At 30.1% G+C, this 15,809-nt stretch overlaps 1 protein-coding gene across 2 annotated transcripts in view; it reads right to left on the minus strand.

Moving 5' to 3' along the window:
- Positions 1 to 15,809, minus strand: part of Maf1 (repressor of RNA polymerase III transcription Maf1) — a 55,607-nt gene that overhangs the window by 7,606 nt on the left and 32,192 nt on the right. Inside the window, exons 3-5 of one of the 2 annotated variants that reach the window (XM_035358374.2) lie at positions 12,568 to 12,730; positions 8,100 to 8,224; positions 32 to 151 (exon numbers count right to left, since the gene is read on the minus strand). In XM_035358374.2, coding sequence (XP_035214265.1) covers positions 32 to 151; positions 8,100 to 8,224; positions 12,568 to 12,730 — 408 coding nt within the window. The remainder of the gene's footprint in view (positions 1 to 31; positions 152 to 8,099; positions 8,225 to 12,567; positions 12,731 to 15,809) is intronic. The other variant, XM_085827490.1, reaches the window with a different exon arrangement.

The raw sequence follows: 15,809 nt of genomic DNA on the forward strand, positions 1-15,809 counted from the left end.
AACAATAAGAGCAAGAATAATTCATGCCTACCCCATTGCATAACAAGTGAAGAAAACAATTCTTTTTAGACGTTTATTGAAGAAAAAGTAATTGAAAGACCACAAACAACCATCTTCTCCATATGGATCAGATTCCAAATCTGGATTGTAGCTGAAATATAAAAAATTCCACTTCCAGTAAAGCAATTTTAGTACATCTTGAAAAAATTCTCAAATTCTATTATATTACTATAATGTATACTATTTCCGATGAAGGTACTAATGAATTTTATGATACGATACTTTTAATTTATTTATAAATAATACATTCTTTACTGTTATAGATTTATCACTGGATATTTTATGGATACTTTTAGTGAAATATCCATGTATCAATATGCCAGTATCAGAACTTGCAATGTTTGACAGACAACTTGTATCTGATACCTTATGCTCTCGAGGCAGCCTGGTTTGGTCATAACACATTGATAATACATAAACACCTCAATCTATTACAGTTGTATGTTACAAGCCCTTTTTTAATGTATTAGTCTAAAACCATGCATACTCACACATGTAATTTCACTCTCTCTACATATATGTAACAGCTTTCATTATAAATAAATATACACTAAAGAGTGAAGAGCTTCAATTTACATAATTTGTATTGCAGACTTAAATGAAAATAAATAGCATAAAATTTCATTCTATTTCACCAAACTATCTACATTAAAACTTAATTTTCAATAATATTTGCATCATATTTTATATTAAAAAATTAACCACTACATAAGAAATACACAGATCGCTGAACAATAAAATATTTACAATGGTCATACACAAAGCAATGAAAAAGTCAACTCACATAGATTGTTAAAACTATAAATCATTAAAAGTAACTCTTGCTTATACAAGTATGTATGTATACAAAAGAAAGATAATTTATGTGTTACCCACAGAAAGGTTATAGCTTGTTTATTATTGACAAGATCAATGTGCATGTACAGATGAACCAGGAACAGGACACCAGCTTTGAAGGTAGCAACTGATTCAAAGCAGAAATGGGTATTCATTAAGGTGACGTACTGGAAGTTTTTGAAGCTAAAGATGTATTATCTCCCCCTCCTCCGCCAATTTTGTTACACAAGATAAAAGATAGAGAGAGAGATTTTTATACTTTAGAAACAAAGAAAGACCGAAGAATGGTGTCAGCCCTGTTTTGAAATGCCTAAAGTGTTCAGGAGCCAGCAAAGAGAACAGAAATTCATGGTAACTGTTTTTGGGATGACAAGGCATCATTCTCCTTGATTTTTTGGAACACTTCAATATTGTAACCAGTAAGAGGTACACCAGGGGGGGGGATCTGTATTTCTCGTTCTCGGGCCGATTGCAAAAATTCAAATTGCATTTTTCATGTCTCGAAAGCACGACTTAAAATATATACAGTCAAAAGTCGTTAATCCGGACTCGTCGGGACTTCGGCGATTCCGGATTATCGATTTTTCCGGATTATAGATCATCAGTTTAAATCTGGTAAAATGGCATGCAGAAATTATAAAATTAAAAATATAAAACCGTAATTTACGAAATAAAGAACAATTATGATCTAAAGGGTATCAAAATTTACAAAAAAAAAAAGCTTAATATTTATTTGTTTACTTTATTAAACATTTCTTTCAATGTAAGTTGTTTAAGTTGATTCGTTTTTTATGTGATAATACATTCTCTTTAATTCTATAAACAGACATAATTTCTTGTTCAGTTACAAAGTTCCGCTGTTCGCGTCCTATAATTGCTGTGTCGAGAATACCGACTAATTTGTCAATCGAAATTTTTTCGTTTTCAATAACCTCTGTCACTTTCTTCGCTATCGGAAGCGAATTATAATGACGAGGCATTTGATTTAAATCATATCAAAGATGAAGTACATCGAGATGAAATACTACATTGAGTAAGCAATTATAAGCCAAATAAAATAAAAACATCTGCCCTTAAGATAAGGATAGTGAATTCATTGCACGCCCCCGCGTTAAAGATAAACAAAGTTTAGATAAACAAACGTTAAAGTTTAGATAAACAAGTGTTAAAGTTTAGTCAACAAAATATATGCCTTTATCCATTTTTTTGCAGCAATTCCACTTTTTGTTTAATGGACTCCGAAAGATACTTTCGCTTTGTATATCCTTTACATATTAGTAAATATATATCGGAAATTCTATTTGACAAAATCGAAAGTTTAAGCTTACTTTTATAAAATTGCTCTAACAGTCTGTAAAAAATAATAATCCGGATCCAATTCGAAGATTAAGGAACAACGCAATCTGCAACATTAACTGAAATAGATAATTAGATAATTTTAGCTTAGCTTATCCCGTCCGTTATACATTAAACGCGCATTCGTAAACGTATTTTGCGCACGCGCACACGCAAATTCGTAGTGGTAAAGGTCTTACGCGCATGCGTCAATACGACGCATGCGCAGAAAGTTTGTAGCTTTGAGGTCCGGATTATGGGTGTCCGAATTAACGACTTTTGACTGTATTAGATTTATATATAGCTTTATTCTAACATAGGTATTTTGACACGAAATCAGATTTTCTCTGAAATAACATGCCAATTTTTTCCCATATTTTGGTTTGACAATTCAAATTATGCCTAGGTATTAATTAAATTTCGTAATTTTTCGTGAAAAATTTATGGAGAAATTAAAAAATTTATCTTGATGAATTTTTTCAGTTTGCGGCAAGAATAATTCACTTGGCAAACTTCTTAATTTATAAGAACCTATTTTCCTTTCCTTTTTCTTCATAGTCCACGAGCAGAAAATGTCATCCTTCATACTTTCAAATAATTTTAGCAAATTTTATTTAGAATGAAACTAAATTTTTCAATATGAAAAGGAGAATCAAATAAGTTTAATAAAAAAAGAGATGTTAATGTATATCAAATTCAATTAACATGGAGGAGCTAAAATTTTGAGAGCTAATTTTTTAAAAACTACTTGTGCGATTTTTACAAAACTTGGCAGTTTGGCATAATTTGAGTTGTAGAATCGAAATATGGAAAAAAAAATTGGCATTTCATTTCAGAAAATGTCTGATTTTGTGTTAAAAATACCTGTATTAGAACAATGCTATATATAAATCTAATACATTGAATTTTGTCAATCGGCTCAGTAGAACGGGGGATATAGAACTATCCCCCCTTTTTTTTGCATTACATTGTACATTCAGACACGCTACAAGCTTTGAGAAGTCATTACAAATAAGAGATCAAACAAGAACCTGAAACATGACCCATAGTCATTATAATAATGCACACTCTCACTCATCTTTCTCAGTAATTCATACAAGGAGGAAAATGAACTAAACAGCCATCTATTGCACACACCGGACCTTGCACTTATGGCGTTCTACTTCTTCAGTTCAATAAAGGACAAAAAACTGGGACAGTGATTTGTTGCTCTAAAAAGAGGAAGTAAGTAAAATAATGCACACCTTATTTTATTTTTAAAGAACTAAGAAAGGGTCTCACACTGATGGCTACTCATTATTGAGTAATATCTTCAAATAAAGGAAGAATCACTTTAACAGCACATGGAATTTGGAAGAGCTGTGTAAGTTAATAAAAACATTAGGTCAACTTTTGCATTCACAAAGTATTTTTATAAAGCATTTTTGTGTATAATGTCAAACTTATTTCCTAAAAAAACTGATAGTCAATAACTTTTATAATAAGACACACTGGCATTCAAGCACACAGACTGTCATTAAGTTTATTTAACCACATTAAAAACTATTAAACAATCTAGGATATAATACCAAACACACTTATTAGAATGTATATCAATTATAGAAGAATATGATACGAAGAAAGGAACAGACAAAAACTGAGGAGGTAATTCATCACAATACAAGAGTGACCCTAACATTACTGAAGGATATTTTTATTTATGTATTTCATCAAATTTTTTTCTGTTGTGATAAAAAATTATTACTAGCTATTTCAATTATTCTTATTACTAGAGATGGACTATATTATTATGAAGCTACTAAAATATAATTACATAAATAAATTCCCTGCTTTAAAAAATAAAAATTGTTATAATTTTTATAACAGAAAATAGAAAAGCAATAAAAGATTTTTATCATAATATTTATTGTAACCTTCCTACAATGAGATTAAAGAATCTGGGGAATACTAGTCTTAAACTGTAAAAATTAAATAATATTATGTTTCACTTTATATAATGAAATTTGATTGTACCGTTAATTTTTACTTATCAAGTTCTGAACTTCTGCAAGAAAATAACGGTACACATTAACAATATGTGTAATTGTTTTGAAGTAATTCATATACAAATGTGCTGCAGTTATCAAATTTCTTGAATTAAAAAAAGTTAGATCAATTCCCAAAGACTACTCTTTTAATAAAACAAATGCCTCTTTTTGATCTTCAATAAGTAAAGGGGAAATTCCCTGCTTTAAAAAATAAAAATTGTTATAATTTTTATAACAGAAAATAGAAAAGCAATAAAAGATTTTTATCATAATATTTATTGTAACCTTCCTACAATGAGATTAAAGAATCTGGGGAATACTAGTCTTAAACTGTAAAAATTTAATAATATTATGTTTCACTTTATATAATGAAATTTGATTGTACCGTTAATTTTTACTTATCAAGTTCTGAACTTCTGCAAGAAAATAACGGTACACATTAACAATATGTGTAATTGTTTTGAAGTAATTCATATATAAATGTGCTGCAGTTATCAAATTTCTTGAATTAAAAAAAGTTAGATCAATTCCCAAAGACTACTCTTTTAATAAAACAAATGCCTCTTTTCGATCTTCAATAAGTAAAGGGGCTCCAAAATGGCAATGGGAAATAACTGCAATTTTATGTATGTCATCCAGAAAATAAAGAATGCTTACGTGTTGCTCAATTTAAACAAAAGATATAACAACAAAACTTTGCGCACAATAACACTGAATCTAATTCTACAGATGCCACTGTTACTAAGGCATTTACCATAATATGGCTTGAGTTTCTCAAAGCTGCTATTGTATTTATCTACTACCAATGATCATAACCATGTAGTTACTTCTTGAGCTCTTCAGAATTTTTCAGTGTCAAAAAAATATCTTCATTTTCAGAAAATGTAAATTATATGATACCAAGTTGGGATTATAAAGGGGATGGGTGCTACTTTGGTAGACGGTTGCACAGATTTTTAGTGATTTACGTTGGCACAATTGTTGACGTGGTTTTTACAATCGTCAGCCATCTTGAAAAATGCTGTTTTTATGTATTTTGCGCATAGTAAATTATTCAAAACTTTCAAAAAATAAATATCGTTAAAAATAATGGATAAATTTTTTGTTGAAAACATTGCTTTTTAAGATGGCAGGCAAATGTAAATAAATACATTTAATACGAGTATAAAATACTAAAGTATGGTTAAATTATTACTTTCATATAGCAAAGAAATATAATACAAATTCCGCTATAAAAATATCACACCAGCGTTTAACTGGATTAAAATATTATGTAAATTGAATATTGAATTAAAAACCATCATACTAACGTTTAAAAGAATTAAAATATTACTTAAATTCAAATACTTTAAAATAAGTAAATAAGAACGCTTCGTACACTAGAGCTAAAATGACAGCAATTTATTGCTGGTAAAAAAGGAGGAATGTTTACAGCGGTTATGTCTTCAACTGTGACCACAATACCATATACGGCCATTCTCAGAATCGGCTCTTCTAACGATCTTTATCTGTGATCCACATTTCTTGCATTTCATTGAAGGAGCAATTAGCAAGGTTTCCTCCAAAAATTTAAAATAAATTTCCTCTAACCCTTGTAGCAATTTATAAATAAATCTTTGATTAGGAAAGCCAGGTTGGCCAAAATAAGGTCTCAAAGAACAATTTTTTTATTCCGATACCAATAATTCTTGGTACTTACCAATAACAACATTAATCTTTGAAAGGAACATATCCGTTTCCTATGAAATCTAAGGAATACGATGAATAATAAAATTTTTAAACGGCGCAGTAATGCACAAATATTCAGTAACCAATCAGGGAGCTAATTACAGCTTGTTAATGCACAAATATTCCGTAACCAATCAGGGAGCTCATTACATCACGCCTAGAATTAAAATTATTTAAATAATCATACATAATAAAAACCATTTTTTTTAAATGCAAAATTAAATTGTATTTTAATATTTAACAGCCATAAATAATATTTAAAACATTAGATTAAATTTATAGACATTAAGATCAATTACTTTTAAATCAAGGTGATGTCATTGATTACATCATCCACAACATAAATTATACAAAATATTATAAACAATAAAATTTTTATTTTAAATAAAAAGGTAAAATTAAACTGATTTTTAATATTTAAAAGCCACAAATAATATTAAAAACATGGAATTTATGCATAATAAAATGCATTATTTTCAAAATAAGATCACAACAAAGTATCAGTTACCATAAGTTGTATCAGTCGCCAAAATATGTGCAACCGTCTACCAAAGTAGCACCGGGCGATGAACAAAAATGCTCCAATTTAACTGCACAATAAAGCATGTCATGAAACTGATCCTAGCAGACAACAACCCATATCCCTTGTTTTGGATTGAGCATCAAAGTTGTTGACTGTCTCCTATCTATTTCACCTTGGATTCCCGCCAAAAATCTGGGCACATTTCCTTTTAGCCAAGGTGATCTGAGATCACTTCATGTAAGATAGCTTCTGAAATTTCCAGGGAAAAATCACACAAAAATGTCCAACTGAAGTTTTTTTTTAATCCATATTTTTCCCCAGCTCGCCTGAAATGAATGATGGCTAGCCACTTTGATTTGCATCATACATCACTGTCCTACCTTTATTGAACATGATATCCCATTTTCTTACAGGAATTTCATTCAATCAACTATCATCACAAACTTGTTTAATTTGCCTATAAACTTGATTTTCCTATAATAATAACATTTTGTGCATGAAGAAACCAAATAATATTTTGGATTTCACACTAGGTAGAATTTTTTATTGTCAAAGACATTTTGAAAAAATTGTCACAGCATGATTTGGCTCAGAATAAGATAGCAGTTTCCTCTGAGGCAGATGATTATGTGTGGGCATGTGCAGTCATTCCTTATTTTCAGGATGGCCTTCATAGTAATGCATGGCACTTAACAGAAAAACTGAAGTTCGACCACTTTTCTGTAAATGCCTTTTACCATTTAGCTGGGAAAAGTGGAATGACCTTCATATCTTGGGTGACCCTTCCATGAGAAAATATCCAGTTGTATTTTGTTCATTCATCTCAGAGGCACCACACTACCGCAGTGAGGCAACTAACAGGACTTAAACGGTATGAACAAATGCAAAACCAGGCGATCAAATTGTTTACACTAAAGTTAGTTTCATACGCCTCACATTCATCATGATTTCTTTAAAATGTTTTATGATACCGAATTAACAGCACCTGTTCAGTAATCATTGATGAGTAGTTTATGCAACATCAGAATAACTGCTATAGAATATGCAAGTTTACATTATACTGTGACATGGAAGATCTAGATTGCAGCATTTGTAACATTAATTCTTGCACAATGATGTCAAGTGGTTTTTTACTCTCCATCTCACTCTATGCTTATCTCATTTCTAAGGCCATATACTGCTATTTAGTTTGAGAATCCTAAGTCATGCTGCATACATTTTTATTATTTTTAATGCACTCTGCCAATAAGTTGCATAGTGTGTGTAATTGACACTTATTTGATGTGCATTGGTAACCAACATTTTCTGAAGCAAAGATAATTATAAGTATCTTTAAAGAGTATGAATCTATATCAAGTCAAATAGGTATTGAAATTTGCATAATTCAGACTCGATGCTCATGTATACTCATGGATGTAGCAAGTTTATGACTAAAAAACTGGAAATTCATGGATACTGAGGTTTAATTAAATGAATACTGAAATCAATGAATGCAAAAAAATGCAATTTCATGCTTTTATCAAATATTAAATATATTAAAAAGCTCTTTTACATAAATATAAGCAATTATATTAATTAATACACATTACCTATATATTTCACATTCCGATAAGCATATTTCATGATCAATAGCAGACCACAATTGCGGTTTCAGAGCTTCATAATCCTGATTGGCTATTGCACTGAGATTGCTATCAACAGCATTCATCACCCACTATTAAAAAAAATAATATAAGATAAACTTATTCCATGATGAGGAAAAAAGTTTTATAATTATTTTTGTTTTTATTAACTAATAATGCTTCAATTTCTAATCGTTGTGCAATTATTCAACAACTCTCAAATACATTCTATAATATGTAATTAAAAATACAGCTGAATATTGTTATATTAATAAAACAAATTTCAATCCATGATTTATAATAGAAATCAGTCAAAATATCAATCTATTAAACATAATAAAATATTCATAACAATGACTTGCATAGTGTCTATTACATGACTTATAATACTAAATTATTATTTAAAATGTTATTAACTGATATATTAATATGGTTACCACATATCCATTCTTAATAAAAGAAACTTATATTATAAATATTTTATTTTACTTCAATAAAATTAACAAAATAACCATATTTTTAGTTAAAAGGAAAATTTCTGTTTCTCTAATTTACAGGGTTCGCACGCATTTCTGCACATGGTAATTAAGTAGTTTTAGGGATTATTAACAAGGGGGAAAAAAAAAAAAAAAAAAAAAATGAAGGACCTATCAGAAAATGGAAATTGAATGAATTAAAGATATTATTATTCTATGCTGAACTTCACTTTTGTAATACCAACCTAAGAGTAAAACAGATCTGTAAGTACGACACATTATTATTAAACATAACCTAATACTGAACATAATTACAAAAAAAATTCAAGAATAAAATAAACTTTGTAAAATTGATAAATTTTAGCATTAAATATTTTAATAAGTAGCATTAAACATTTTATGCTTATAATAGTTGGACATATTTTAAAAAAAGATTAATAACATTTTATTTACGTTTTATTAACAGTTAGCTTTATGTTGATTTTTTTCTTTTATGTCTCACTTCAGCACATACTTGCCGAGTCTACAGGTTTAGTAAATAGCAGGCAGATTTTATGTTAAATGGCATAAGTTAAAATGAAAAGTAAAACCATAATCAGCATGATTCATAACAGAAACTATAAAACTGCCTATACTGCTGCTTGCCTGGAGACAGGTCTGCTGATCAGAGTAGGCCCGAATGCGAGATGGTAGCAATGGTTGGTAAGCGTTGAAAGTTATGCTCTGTCTGACACAATTAATATCATAATTTGCACAGAGTTCTTGGCATTGTGACCCAGCTAATGTAGTTTAAGGTTCCAATAAGCCACTAAGGAACCAGAGGTAGTTAAGTTTTTTTATATTATTTTTAGTCTCACTAGCTGTAAGGAATACGTTTTATATTAATTTTTACACTTTTGCACTTTTGTGTTGTATCTTGTGACCACAGTAAGGATTAATGAAAGGTAATAACTCGCTTTAACATGCAGAGATAACTCTTAAGGGTGAGTAATTAGTTACGAATAGTTAAATTAGGTAGTTAGATGCCCTTAGTCATTATAGATTTCCATGGCCACTATTAAAATTACAACCTAAGAATATGTCACACTTTAAAACACATGTAATTTATGACATTGATTCTTAAATGGAAGTAGGATAATTATATGTTAAAAACTACAAAACATTTATGCGTTGTAGTTACAAAACAGCTACAAAAAGTTTAGTTAGTGCAGTTACGAAACATATGTTTTGTAACTGCACTAACTACATCACACAACAAAATATTTATGCACCTTTTAATTTGAAAACTTCTCAGACATTTTGGCTAATTCATGTAAATTTCTTTCTCTTTAAGCATCTTTTCTAACAATAAGAAATTTGTTTCAGTAAGCAAACCACCATTCCCACTAGTTTCTGCTTCATCTCCTGCCAATGTCTCAAAAATATTTCTTTGAAGAATGATTTTATTTCTCTTAATGTATTGTTTCCTCTTCATTTTAGAATTTTGGGATTTAATTGATGATTTCTGTTATTCCAAAAAACCTAATGCATTTAGAATGTACAGAAGAAACTAATTTTATTTTAGTAATATGAACATTGAGAATAAATATGAAACGATATATGGTCAGTGCCTGTACCAGAGCCTGTGTGGTGGAATTTAGTGAAGAACTGAGCAACAAAATCTAGGAATGGCAAAACATTTAGAATTTAGAGAGGCACTAGGCAGCAGAATTCAGGACCTACAAAGATTACATCAGATGAAAAAATGCTTAGTGCCAGCTCTGTGTATGATGGATTAAGACTTAACAGATGAATCTTTTAAATTACCATTCTTCAATTTCTTTATTAATAAAAAAATTCCTTTCTAGAGATGCTGCCCAGGTGACAACATTAGAAGCATTTCTTATATTTTCCATGGTTGTATCTAGTGAAAAGAAGAGAAAATAAATGGAAGGTAAACAAATTAAGATTTTTAATATCAGAAGTAGAAAATTCAAATAATTATGTTTTCATTGTTCTTCCAGAATTTCTCCAAAAAGTAAGAACAGTAAAACTTTATGTAAAATACATCCATTATGTACTAATACCTTGAAGTTATTTTTCCTTTTCTTACATTTTTCTGGAATCTTCTGGAATTATAGGTTTACAAATTTTACCTTTAAATTCTTGTAAGATGCAAAGGAAAACAATTTAAAAGAAAAATTATTCGAATTAATTCTGTAACAGCAAAAAGCCAGAAAAAAAAAAAAAAAAAAAAAACAGAGAGGATAAGTGTAAAATTAATTTTATAGAAGAAACTGATATACATTCTCAGAATTCTGAGACGCTGGAATAAACCCTTACCATGAAAAAATATAAAAGAAGACATTTTTATATAATTACAATAGCTATTTTGCTTTTGCTATAAAGCATTTTATAGCATTTATTATTATTTTTCAGATTGAAAATATTCTAATAATAAGTCAAAAGTTTTATTTTAATGTTATTCCTTAAATATAATTTTAATAATATATTATCATAACTTTAATGAAATTTATCATGCAACAAATGGAACTATGCACTAAAAAAACACTTTGATTCTAATCTGCTAATTGCATTAGGATGAGTTGAGTTGTTAAGAAGGTAATTATCATTTGGTGTTTGAATGTTATTTGTTTTTGTTATGGAATCACATTTGGAACAGAGATGTGCGATAAAGTTTTGTTTTGAAAGTGGCTAAACTGCTAGTGAAATTTATCAAAATATACAGAACGCTTATGGTGAATGACATTTATTGCATTCTAACATGTTTGTGAAGTTTTGTAGATTTCAAGATAGTAGAGATGACATAAAAGATGACAAAAGAACGGAAAGTCCTCGCACAAGACGAACTGCCCCGAACAACAAAGCTGTCCATGCTGTGTTAAATCAAGATCGTCGATTAATGATTAGAATGCTTGCAGAACATTTAACCCTCTAAGCAGCCATATATATATATATATACAACCTAGAATATTTTTTGTGATATCTGCAAGAACGTATATATACATGCACATTAAAATATGCCAAAGAAATTAAGGCAATATATCAAAAGTACACAAATCCAGGTATGTAATATCAGGAGAGGTTTTACATTAAAATCAAAAAAATAATTTGTTCTCATGGTACTTTTGAGAAATTTGTGCTTTCTTAGTGAAAACCCCTGGCTGCTCATAGGGTTAAATATTGATAAAGAAACTGTACAACAACTGGTTAGGATTTAGGAAAAAGGAAACTGTGTGCAAGTTCTGTTGTACATTCATTAAATAGAATAAAAAGATTAGTGGCAGCTTGTCAAGATCTTCTTGACATGTAAAATTATAATCCAGATTTTAAAAAGTGAAATGATGAATTGTGGTGCTTCACCTACAACCCAGAAACAAAGACAGAAGAGTGGGTAGGATAAAACTCACCAAAAAGTCAAAGAACGTGTATTTCCAAAAACTCAGGGTGAAAACAATGTAAGCAGGCTTTTTTTTTAACTGCAGAGGATTGTTTCACTAGGAATTTGTTCTCGAAGGAAAAATAGTCAGTGCACTACTTTACGTGGGTGTATTGGATAGGCTCTTGAAATGCATCGCATATGTGCATCCAGACTTCTACGCAAACAAAAATTGGTTCTTGATGCATGATGATGTGCCATGCCCTGTTGCAGCTGTTATTTATGTGCTTTTGAAAAAAAAAAAAGTAACTGTACTACATCACCACCCCTATTCACTGGACTTATCACCGACCAGGTTACTTTTTTTATTGCAAAACTGAGGGTTAACAGAGAAAAACTAATACGGCAGCGCATTTACACTCATGTGAACTCCAGCAAATACTGTTCAATATGTTTTCATTTGTTAGCATTTACTTCAAAAAACATAAAATGTATTTGCAATAAAAAAACCTTTGTAATTAAGCATTTACATATTTTCAGAAACATTTTTTAAATAATAAATTGTTCATTAAATACATACTCTTGGGCTGTGTTCACGGCTAAATTCTTCACTTTTTGCATGGCTAAAATCATAATCTGGATGAAAGGAAGCATTTAATGTAGCAATCAAATAACTCAAAGTTTTGCGATTTATTGTATCACACAATGGCCCTTGTCCTTCTCCATCATCACTTTGGCTACGACTAAAAAATTCAAATTATCTGCTATTAAGAATCAAAGCAAACAAATACAGAGGCTGTTCGCACATTTTTTAGACGATGTATATTGTATTCACAAAACTAAATTACATAAAATTCTTGTGTTTTAAATGTTCTATTTGACACCCCTTATTCTGAATTATCTTTCAACACCACAATTTCCAGGATAATAATGCCTTTTGAAGTGGCAGAAGAGGTATTCTATCCCATTCCTCCCAAACAGCTTTCCAGAGTCCTGTTAGGGTTTTGGGACTATGTTTGGATAATGCAGTTTTTAAAAGTCCGAAAGCACAAAAATCCATAGGTGACACATCGGGAGATTTAGTAGGGATATCAGTGAAGGGTAAGGCCTTGACACCAGTTTTTTGTTCCATTTCTTTTAGGAAATTTACAGTGGATTTTGATGTGTGACTGCTAGCTTTGTCCTGATGGAGTCTCACAGATTGATGGCACTGTGGGTAAAACGATGGTATTTCATTCAGAAAAATTGGCGATAAATATGTTCCTGATAGTATTTGGAGTTAATCTTGACATTTTTTTGCACTCTCTTCGTTTTTAACTTGCCATTATAAGAAAAACCAGAAACAATCATGAATCCCGTAAAAAAACTTTCTTTCGATTCTTTGAACCATGTACTTAAATTTTTCCTCCCCTTTTATGATAATAAATGGCTCTTTTTTTGTTACAATCATTTAAATACACCCATGCTTCATCTATTGTGACAATTATTTTTCATTTTTCTTTTGATAAGTGTTTCTCATATAGAATTCTGCAGTGTGTCCTGCATTGAGCGATATGCTTTGGAAGAAGACGATGAACATTGCGTTTTTACGCTTTCTTAAGATTTAAATCAACGTTTATCATTTTGCTTACAGTGGACACCGAGCATTTTAATGATTTTGCAACTGTCCTTTGACTAGGGGGATTTTCTTTTAACATTAAACAACGCACCTTTGCAATAGTCGAAGATGTCCGTTTTTTCCTTGGAGACTTGTTTGGAATTTTTGTCCCACTTGAGGCTCCAATTTGACATTTGTTTCCTTTCTTGTTGATGATATTACCTATCAACGTTTTAGATATCACAAAACCATGACTCTCACATCGTTTTTGGATAACGGAGTATGCATATTTCTCTTTGGAAAGAGTGTAAATGTAGCCTTCGAACCACTGCTTTGTTAAATTTGCCATTTTGATTAAAAACAAAACTTTCAAGCCACCGATGATAATTTTGACTTTTAAAAACACAGTACAATTGCAATTACTTCTTTTGCAGCAAATGATTTTTTATTACCGCTTACCAAAATCGTCTAAAAAATGCGCGAACAGCCTCTGTATAAACATTATAACCTAAATTTCAATAACAGTACCAAAAACAAATTGATAGCAATATAATAATTTTTTCATATTGTAAGAAACAAAGATAAATGTAAAGGAGATAAATGTCTGCTTATCTTCATGAAGAATCTAAGAATTATTTTCTCATCTTGACAGTCTTGCTGCAATTTTAAAATTCTACGACAATTATTCAATTTTTAAATGATCTTTCATAAACTGTAATGTTAACTATAATAAAAATACATAACATAATTATGTTTTCAATATTATATTAGGAGCATCTGTATTACAAAATGTATGTTAAAATATTACTTCCTGAAGCTAGTTTATCAAAATAGGAAGCTCAAATTTATAAAGTTTTTACATTTCAGAAACAAAATTACATTATTAACCTGCAAGTATATATGCCTTATTATCAAATGTGATTATGCACATGAGGGTGATCGATCCCCCTTTTCTTTTTTGTGTGTGATTTAAATAAATTTGATCACTTTTTTCTAACTTATAAAAAAAGGAAACACCTTCTTCCCCCCATAAATACTTTACATTCACCTGGGACTATTTGTAAAGTTTATACATGTAAAACAAAAGCTTTTATTTCAGCTTTGCTGATAGTTTTAATACCTTGCTCAGGAATAAATATATCTTCGATTTTAACACTATAAAATTCCATACATTGCATTAATATTTTCAGCATTTTATTGACCAAAAGAGATCATGTATCTTTAATGTTTGCCACACTTCTTGTATTATTCAATTTTCTGGCAATGAATTTCTGATAATATTCTTCTATTCAGCCAAAATTTCTTTCTCAACTTTTAAATTTTAGCATGCTTTCCTATGGAACTCTTTACTTTCTCAAATACATCCAAATGAGCAATATTTTAACCCAGTTCTTTAAGAATCTAATATTAATTGATTTATTAAAATTTCTGCACGTTTTTAGATGGTTTATTTAATCTTTGTAAGCTCAAATGCTAAGCAATTTTTTTTTTCAATAGACTTAAACACCATATTTGTTTATTTAACTCCATAGTTTTGCCTTGAATAGTTAACTAAACATTCCTTTGGTTAAAACTGAAATGACTTACACACACACACACACACACACACACACAAAAAAAAAAAAAAAAAAAAAACTTAAATGCTCTTTTATGTTTAAAAAATTCTTTATTCTAAAGTAAATAATTAAAAAAAGAGCAGCAAAGAATACACTAAACGAGAAACATCAATGAAAAAAATCAAGTATGATTAGTGGAATGTCTGTGCTTGATGTTTCTGAAGATTTAGTTCAATATTTTTAGAGAGATAAAGACACAAGTCCCCTCTTTCAACGATTTGGAGTTGGCGTCTCTTTTTTGCAATTCGATCAGTCACAGCCCTGAATCCTCGCTCGACAAGGTACAAGGAAGGGAAGGCAATTAAAAAATTTTGATGATAGTCCCCAATCCTGGGTACAGGTGATTGATGCTACTTTGAAGTCACAATTCTGCGAGACAATCACCATTCTGGAAGCTGGCTTTCAAAGTTTCATTAACTGAAAGTTCGACTAATTCCCTCTGAATCTGAACGTCTGCTTTCTCAATATTCATAAAAGAATGATGATCTATCATCACTTCCAGGGACAAAATATTCCAAAACACTCAGAAAAGTCCTTATGCGAAAAATTGAAGGTGTTGACAGTAAATTTATATTTCATTGAACGGGATTTCGCTGCTCTTGTGGAGAT

Source organism: Stegodyphus dumicola, chromosome 1 (genome assembly GCF_044657685.1).
Source record: "Stegodyphus dumicola isolate Sdum_Otavi_A_Nest chromosome 1, ASM4465768v1".
Classification (NCBI taxonomy): domain Eukaryota; kingdom Metazoa; phylum Arthropoda; class Arachnida; order Araneae; family Eresidae; genus Stegodyphus; species Stegodyphus dumicola.